The 9,421-nt window shown below is 33.9% G+C and overlaps 1 protein-coding gene across 1 annotated transcript; it reads left to right on the top strand.

Moving 5' to 3' along the window:
- Window positions 1-5,403: 5,403 nt before the first annotated feature.
- Window positions 5,404-9,326, top strand: LOC112139302 (E3 ubiquitin/ISG15 ligase TRIM25-like). The gene is made up of 2 exons (XM_024262047.2): window positions 5,404-6,632; window positions 7,934-9,326. Exons 1-2 carry the CDS (start codon window positions 5,404-5,406, stop codon window positions 8,475-8,477), a joined length of 1,773 nt encoding a protein of 590 aa, XP_024117815.1. The 3' UTR covers window positions 8,478-9,326.
- Window positions 9,327-9,421: the final 95 nt, after the last annotated feature.

Raw genomic sequence — 9,421 nt, 5'->3', positions numbered from 1 at the left:
AGAAGGTCTGACTGGACGTTGTTACTGGGAGGTGGAGTGGAGCGGTATTGTTAACATTGCAGTTGCATACAAAGATTTCTGTCGTACAGGAACCAGTGATGAATGTGTGTTTGGACATAATGATAAATCCTGGGCATTGAGGTGTTCACCCACTGAATATACATTTTACCACAACAATAGCCGTGTTTCTATTTCAGCTCCTCAATCCTCTAGAGTTGGAGTTTATTTAAATCACAGAGCAGGAACTTTGTCTTTCTACAGCGTTTCTGACTCCATGACTCTCATACACAAAGTCCAGACCACATTCACTCAGCCTCTGTATGCTGGATTCTGGATTAGACCTTTAGGAATGATCAGGTTGTTGGATTGAAGGAAAAATCAGTCACTGATCTGTGAGTCTCAATGATGAAATATATCTGCATTGTAGAAAACCAAAAATCAGGAAAATACTGTTTATGTAACATCTAATAATGTGTTAAAAATTAGTTTTTGTTTATTAATTAAAATAACACACCAAACACAGGATTCAATGTGATATTAAAATGTGAAAAAATATATAAATGTGGGTTTGTAATAAATTTGATTTTAATCAAAGCAAACACAGAACATAAAATAAAAATCTATCAATGATCAAATAAGAATAAAACATTTCTTGATAACACAACTGCACACGAGTACATGAGCTTCAAGAAGACGTCCTCAAAGCTTCATGAAATCTTCAACTAAACATAGTTTTCTGATTATCTTTGTTTCAAAAACAATTTTAAAGTTGTTAGTTTTGCTGCTTAGTTGCAATGTCATGAAGTTAATTTTTGCTGTAAATAACATGTATTGAATATAAAATATTTTGATTTATGAATATTGTAATCTTAATCTCTCTTGTGTTTTAGTTTTTCCAGTTAATAACAGTGAGTCAAAAATCAAAAGTGAGTAACTGTTAGATCAGGGATGAGATGCAGATGAATATTTACTGATTTTATGATCAAATTATGTTTAATCTTTTGTTTCATATTAAAAATTATAAACATTTATATTAGAAGTGAAAACGTTTATCTGTTTAAGGTGTTAAAGTCTGCATGGATGTCTGTTTATAAACCTCATTTTAAGAAGACTTTTTTGGTTTGTTCAAAACTCCTATATTAAAATAAATATCAAGGGAACAACAGATTGTTGATATGATATGATTGTTTTCTAGGAAACTAAAAACTATAAAATAAAATACATCTGAGACTCTCAGAGAACAGACCACAAAGATTTCACACACACTGGATGTTATTCTGTTTGAAGACTTAAGATCCAGAGAGGACTTCATGAAGTACTATCATCAGATCACACTGGATCCAAACACAGCAAACACACGTCTATCTCTGAGTGAACAGAACAGAACAGCAACATGGACACTTGTAGGGCAGAAATATTCAAATCATCCAGACAGGTTTGTTGAAAGGTGTCAGGTTCTGAGTGCAGAAGGTCTGACTGGACGTTGTTACTGGGAGGTGGAGTGGAGCGGGGGGGTTTATATGTCAGTTGCATACAAAGATATCAGTCGTACAGGAACTAGTAATGAATGCGGGTTTGGACTTAATGATAAATCCTGGGCATTGAGATGTTCATCCACTGGATATAAATTTTACCACAACAAGATCAGTGTTTCTATTTCAGCTCCTCAATCCTCCAGAGTTGGAGTTTATTTAAATCACAGAGCAGGAACTTTGTCTTTCTACAGCATTTCTGACTCCATGACTCTCATACACAAAGTCCAGACCACATTCACTCAGCCTCTGTATGCTGGATTCTATGTTTGGTCTGGATGGATCAGGTTGTTGGATTAAAGTAAAAAACAGTCACTGATCTGTGAGGCTCAATGATGAAGTATATCTGCAGTGTAGAAAACCAAAAATCTCAAATCTAATGTGTAACTAATAATAATGAGTAAATAATAACGTAACATATAATCTTTTTTTTTTAATAGTTGCTGTTTATTAAACAAAACAACAGTCAAAACACAGGGTTTATTATGTGATTAAAATGTGAAAAAATATTAAAAAATGCAGTTTACTAATAAACTTACATTTAAACAGAACAAAAAGAAAAAAACATAATAAAAAAATTCTAAATCTCAAAAAAGAATAAAAATGATTTCTTAACAACACAACTGAACACGAGTACATGAGCTTCAAGAAGACGTCCTCAAAGCTTCATGAAATCTTCAACTAAACATAGTTTGCTGATTATCTTTGTTTCTGAAACAAAACAACAAGTTGTTTGTTTTTCTGCTAAGTAGTAATGTATTAAAGTTAGTTTTCTTTTGCTGTAAATATTATAATATAAAATGTTTTGAATTATGACAATTATAATCTCTGTCTTGTGTTTTGCAGGTAATAACAGTGAGTAAAAAAAAAACAAAAGTGTGTAATTGTTAGATCAGGGATGAGATGCAGATGAATATTTACTGATTTCATGATCAAATTATGTTTAATCTTTTGTTTCAAATTAAAACATATATATATTGAAAGTTAAAACGTTTGTCTGTTTAAGGTGTTAAAGTCTGCATGGATGTCTGTTTATAAACCAAATTTTAAGAAGACCTTTTTTTGGTGGGTTCATTATTCCTATAATAAAATAAATATCAAAGGAACAACAGATTGTTGGTTATGATATGTGAAATTAAAAACTACATAAGAAAATACAATGTCTCCTTGACTCTTCATCATTAAGACTAAATATCATTGCTATCCAGAAACAGAACATCTGTCATGTTTTTCATCTTTTGTTTCCACACTGCAACATAAATTGTGTAAATCTGTAAGTCAGGAAACTGATTCTGAAAAAGTCTCTTCTCACAAATGACCTGTTAGTTTCTCATGTACACAAGAAACCAGAACTATTGATACTTTAGGAGCTCCATAGAAAGACATAAAGAGAGTATAAATCAGGGGCGGAGCTACAGCCCCCCCATCAAAGAGCTCTTGCCACCCCAAATTTTTGAGTCAATAATGAGAAACACCACTTGATGCTCACAGATGCGTTCTCCCCTAAAACTGGTTTAGCTCAAAATCCACCCAAAATGTCATCTATATTCCTCCACTCCTGGTCCTTAACATCAATAGGAGAGTTAGGAACCTTTTTCAAGCATTAGTTTCACGTAGGACGGGTAATAGGCGGAGCTCCATCCACCATCTATTCTTTACAAAGACCAAGTTGAGCTGAAGCCTCACTTTTGCTGACAAATGTTCCAATCTAAGGTACGTTTTGCAAAGATAAAATATGTAAATACTTCATGAATACTTGTCTCAATGCCACAAAGCACTAGAGCACTTATGATGAATATTTTTGAAGATATTTGATGATTTGAGTTTGTCGCGACTGCAAAGAAAATGTGGAGCCTCATCTAAACGTTGTTCAATCAACACTCGCACATATTGTCTTTAGAACCTGCTCTAACACAGATTATTTATAGTTATTTTAGTATCATTGTGGTGGGACAAATGTGATTTCTGACCATTATAAAACATGATTTATTATAGTGATTTAGTTATGGAAGCATTTAACAATTCACAATTATTACATATTTGTTCTTTCTACTGCAAATTATTGGGAGGCACAGATTCTGGCTGGATCAGCAGCAGACGACAGAATCCATGTCCTCTCTCATTTTAAGTATCATATGTTGTTAGAAATACACGTTTTTGATGCTTTCATGTGTAATGACCTTCCACTCTGCTGTTCTCATTTACCATCCCTTCAAGACTTCGCCGTCCTCCTGCCACCACATAGAAAATGTTCTAGCTCCTCCACTGCTATAAATATTTGTTGTTGTTTTTTTATTGTTGTTCTCATCCTAAAAAAGCAAAGTTAAAAGTGAACAGAATCAAGTCGTACCATCAGACTGTGTTACTTTCTGATTTATTACACAACTTTTGAACATTCCTCAACAATCATGCAGGAAGAAAAGGGGAAATATACAAAGTTTTACAGGCGTTGTTGATGCAGTTATGAATTTAAACAAGAGACAAAAATTACTTAAATTTGGGTTTAAAAATACAGCATTCATTAATTGTGATGGTATCAAAGTTTCCATGGTAACCTACAACACATTCAACATATTATTGCACCAAATCGAATCATTTCAAAACTGTGTCAGAGCAAAATTAAAAGATTTTCTCTCTAATTTCTGAACTGATAAAGCTTGAATAATTGAAAGATTATAAATATTTGGCACATGGTTAAAAAATTACATTTGACAGATGATCCATTAAATCATGTTTGATTAAGAGAGATACATGTGATGTTTAGATTTGTTCAGTCTAATTAAAGTAAAGCAAACTAATTTTAAAAACTGTTTTTGTCAGAAACATTTTTTTCTTGAACTCAGCAGAGTTAAGGAATTTTTTTAAAGTAAATATTGGAGGAAACGTTCCTTTTTTTAATGTACATTTTAGGAGTTTAGCTTAATTTTAACAGAGTGAATTTTAAAACATCTTGTTAAATCAATAAAAGAGGGAGAGAATTGAGATTTATCACCAACTGCTAATCTTTATAATTGTAAAAATTTCAAAATCATATTTGGCAACAAACTATTACAGAAACAGTGCCCTCTAGCTGTAGACTGAGGAACAGTTCTACAGTGAATTAATAATTAATAATTAAAGGTCGATGGTTTCAGTAAAGCTAAGTTGAGTGAAAACCATTGTTTTGAATTTAAAATCAAACTCATATTAGATTATTTTAGATAAGAAAGAAAAAGGGGAAATGTCTGTCAAAAAATCCAAATAAAACATAATTTTCATTTTTACTTTGAGCTTTCTAAATACTTTTTCTGGATCAAAGGTTTTAAACAAACTGAATAAATGTAAATGACAGAAGCACTTAATAAATTAAACTTTCACCCACAGGTTTTTAAGTCAAAAATTACTTTTTAGTAGCGTCACCTGGATGAAGTTTTTTCCACCAAAACGCAATTTTATCATCAATGCTCAAATCTTCTATCCAGTAAAACCAGATTTTCTATTGAAAACATATTTAAGCTTTATTTTTTTCAATCATAAATTTGCTTGTTTTATAAAAACAGAAAGAGTACAAATGCTTTTTTAGACTCCAAGCTGCACCGACTAACATTCAAAGTTCATTCTCTTCTGTAGCACATTTCACACGTAAACAGTATAAAAGTATTAAACAGTTTGAAGTTCACAATAACAGCATTTCTGTTACTGGGTGTGACTGGAGATCTACCTGTGACCTCTGCTTCTTGTTCATAGTCCAATAAGTTGTTCCTGCTCCCTTTCCCATCACTGATCTGTTAATGATTCATGTAAAACTGAATTCATGCAGAACAGTGAAGGAGGAACAAGTCTTTATCTAGAAACAGAAATAGAGATTAAACATTCCCTGAAGGACACAGAAATGGCGCAGCAAACTTTTCTGGATAAAGAGAAGCTGATCTGTTCGATCTGTTTGGATCTGCAGAAGGATCCGGTCACTATTCCTTGTGGACACAGTTACTGTCTGGAATGTATTCAGAACTTCTGGGGAGAGGAACAAAAAGCTCTCAGCTGTCCTCAGTGCAGACAAAGCTTCACTTCAAGGCCTGTCCTGGTAAGAAACACTATTTTAGCAGAGTTGGTGGAGGACGCAAGAAAAGCAGAGCTTCAACCGTCTTCATCTGAGCGTTCTCTAACTGGACCAGAACATGTCGACTGTGATTTCTGTGAAGGAAAGAAGCTGAAAGCTGCCATGTCTTGTCTGACCTGTTTGGCTTCTTACTGTGAGCAGCACCTCCAGCCCCATTTTAGGGTTGCTGTGTTAAAGAAGCACAAACTGGTCAAAGCCACTCTAAAGCTTCAGGAGAACATCTGTCCTCGTCATGATAAAGTGATTGAGATCTTCTGCCGCACTGATCAGAAGTGTATTTGTATTCTCTGCTCCATGGATGAACACAAAGGTCATGACATGGTGTCTGCTGCAGCAGAAAGGGCTGAAAGACAGACAAAGCTGGGACTGGATCGACAAAAAGTCCAAGAGAGAATCCTCAAGTTAGAAGAAGATTTAGAAGAGCTTCAGCAGACGGTGGAGACCATCAATCTGTCTGCTGAGAAAAGCATCAAAGAAAGTCAGAACGTCTTCAAAGGTTTGATCCGTCTCTTGGAGCAAAAATGCTCAGAAGTGGAGCAGAAGGTCAAATCCTATCAGATGGAGGAAGTGAGGAAAGTGGAAGAACTCCAGGAGAAGATGCAGCAGGAGATCACCAAACTGAGGAAAACAGAGGCTGAGCTGGACCAGCTCTCATCTACAGAAGATCATCTCCATTTTCTCAACAACTACTCCTCCCTGTCAGATCTGAGTGTCTGTACAGACTTAGCCAGCTTTCAACAAGCTCAGCACTGCTTTGATGATGCTCTCAAAGCTGTGTCTGAGGCCACAGAGAAGCTGGAGGAGACTCTCAGAGAACAGATTCCAGACATACTGGATGTTTTTCTGCCTGAACACTTCAGATCCAGAGAGGACCTCATGAAGCACTATCATCAGATCACACTGGATCCAAACACAGCAAACATACGTCTATCTCTGAGGAAACAGAACAGAACAGCAACATGGACATTTGTAGGGCAGAAATATTCAAATCATCCAGACAGGTTTGTTGAAAGGTGGCAGGTTCTGAGTGCAGAAGGTCTGACTGGACGTTGTTACTGGGAGGTGGAGTGGAGCGGGGGGGTTTTAGTGTCAGTTGCATACAAAGATATCAGTCGTACAGGAACCTATGATGAATGTGTGTTTGGATTTAATGATAAATCCTGGGCATTAGGATGTTCATCCACTGGATATACATTTTACCACAACAAGATCTGTGTTTCTATTTCAGCTCCTCAATCCTCCAGAGTTGGAGTTTATTTAAATCACAGAGCAGGAACTTTGTCTTTCTACAGTGTTTCTGACTCCATGACTCTCATACACAAAGTCCAGACCACATTCACTCAGCCTCTGTATGCTGGATTCTGGATTAGACCTTTAGGAATGATCAGGTTGTTGGATTAAAGTAAAAATCAGTCACTGATCTGTGAGGCTCAATGATGAAATATATCTGCAGTGTAGAAAACCAAAAATCTGGAAAATACTGTTTATGTAACATCTGATAATGTGTTAAAAATATTTTTTGTTTATAAATCAAAATAACACACCAAACACAGGATTCCTTGTGTGATTAAAATGTGAAACAATATAAAAATGTGGTTTTGTAATAAACTTAATTTTAATCAAAACAAACACAAACATTAAATTAAAAATTCTATCAAAAATCAAATAAGAATAAAACATTTCTTTACAACACAACTGAACACGAGTACATGAGCTTCAAGAAGACGTCCTCAAAGCTTCATGAAATCTTCAACTAAACATAGTTTGCTGATTATCTTTGTTTCAAAAACAATTTTAACGTTGTTGGTTTTGCTGCTTAATTGCAGTGTAGTAAAGTGTATGTTTTTGCTGTAAATAACATGTATTGAATATAAAATGTTTTGATTTATGAATATTGTAATCTCCATCTCTCTTGTGTTGTAGTTTTTCCAGCTAATAACAGTGAGTCAAAAATCAAATGAGTGTAACTGTTAGATCAGGGATGAGATGCAGATGAATATTTACTGATTTCATGTTCAAATTATGTTTAATCTTTTGTTTCACATTAAAAATATATACATTTATATTAACAGTTAAACGTTTATCTGTTTAAGGTGTTAAAGTCTACATGGATGTCTGTTTATAAACCTCATTTTAAGAAGACTTTTTTGGTTTGTTCAAAATTCCTATATTAAAATAAATATTAAGAGAAAAACAGATTGTTGATTATGATATGATTGTTTTCTAGGAAACTATAAACTATAAAAGAAAATAAAAAGTCTATTTGACTCTTCATCATTCAGACTATATTATTGATTTCCAGAAACANCAGAGAGGACCTCATGAAGTACTATCATCAGATCACACTGGATCCTAACACAGCAAACACACTTCTATCTCTGAGTGAACAGAACAGAACAGCAACATGGACAAAAGTAGAGCAGAAATATTCAAATCATCCAGACAGGTTTGTTAAATGGTATCAGGTTCTGAGTGCAGAAGGTCTGACTGGACGTTGTTACTGGGAGGTGGAGTGGAGTGGGAGGGTTTTTGTGTCAGTTACATACAAAGATATCAGTCGTACAGGAACCGTTGATGAATGTGTGTTTGGACTTAATGATAAATCCTGGGCATTAGAATGTTCATCCACTGGATATGAATTTTACCACAACGATATCAGAGTTTCTATTTCAGCTCCTCAATCCTCCAGAGTTGGAGTTTATTTAAATCACAGAGCAGGAACTTTGTCTTTCTACAGCGTTTCTGACTCCATGACTCTCATACACAAAGTCCAGACCACATTCACTCAGCCTCTGTATGCTGGATTCTGTGTTTGCTTTGGAGGAATGATCAGGTTGTTGGATTAAAGTAAAAATCAGTCACTGATCTGTGAGGCTCAATGATGAAATATATCTGCATTGAAGAAAACCAAAAATCTCAAATCTAATGTGGAACTAATAATAATGAGTAAATAATAATGTAACATCTAATCTTTTTTTTTAATAGTTTTTGTTTATTAAACAAAACAACAGTCAAAACACAGGGTTTATTGTGTGATTAAAATGTGAAAAAATATAAAAATGCAGTTTTGTAATAAACTTACATTTAAACAGAACAAAAAGAAAAAAACATAATAAAAAAATTCTACTAATTGTCAAAAAAAGAATAAAAATGATTTCTTAACAACACAACTGAACACGAGTACATGAGCTTCAAGAAGACGTCCTAAAAGCTTCATGAAATCTTCAAGTAAACATAGTTTTCTGATTATCTTTGTTTCTGAAACAATTTTGAAGTTGTTCGTTTTTCTGCTAAGTAGTAATGTATTAAAGTTAGTTTTCTTTTGCTGTAAATAGTATAATATAAAATGTTTAGAATTATGAAAATTGTAATCTCTGTCTTGTGTTTTTCAGTTAATAACAGTGAGTCAAAAATCAAAAGTGAGTAATTGTTTGATCAGGGATGAGATGCAGATGAATATTTACTGATTTCATGATCAAATTATGTTTAATCTTTTGTTTCAGGAAGTGGCTAAGTCTGTGATTTAAATTAAAAGTTAAACCTTTATCTCTTTAAGGTGTTAAAGTCTGCATGGATGTCTGTTTATATACCAAATTTTAAGAAGACTTTTTTGGTGATTCAATATTCCTATAATAAAATAAATATCAAGGGAACAACAGATTGTTGGTTATGATATGTGAAATTAAAAACTACATAAGAAAATACAATGTCTCCTTGGCTCTTCATCATTAAGACTAGATATCAATGCTATCCAGAAACAGAACATCTGTCATGTTTTTCATCTTTTGTT

The sequence above is a fragment of the Oryzias melastigma genome, unplaced genomic scaffold (assembly GCF_002922805.2).
Source record: "Oryzias melastigma strain HK-1 unplaced genomic scaffold, ASM292280v2 sc01377, whole genome shotgun sequence".
In the NCBI taxonomy this organism is placed as follows: domain Eukaryota; kingdom Metazoa; phylum Chordata; class Actinopteri; order Beloniformes; family Adrianichthyidae; genus Oryzias; species Oryzias melastigma.
Note: the sequence above shows the minus strand (reverse complement) of the source record. Positions and strands in the feature narration are given on the sequence as shown.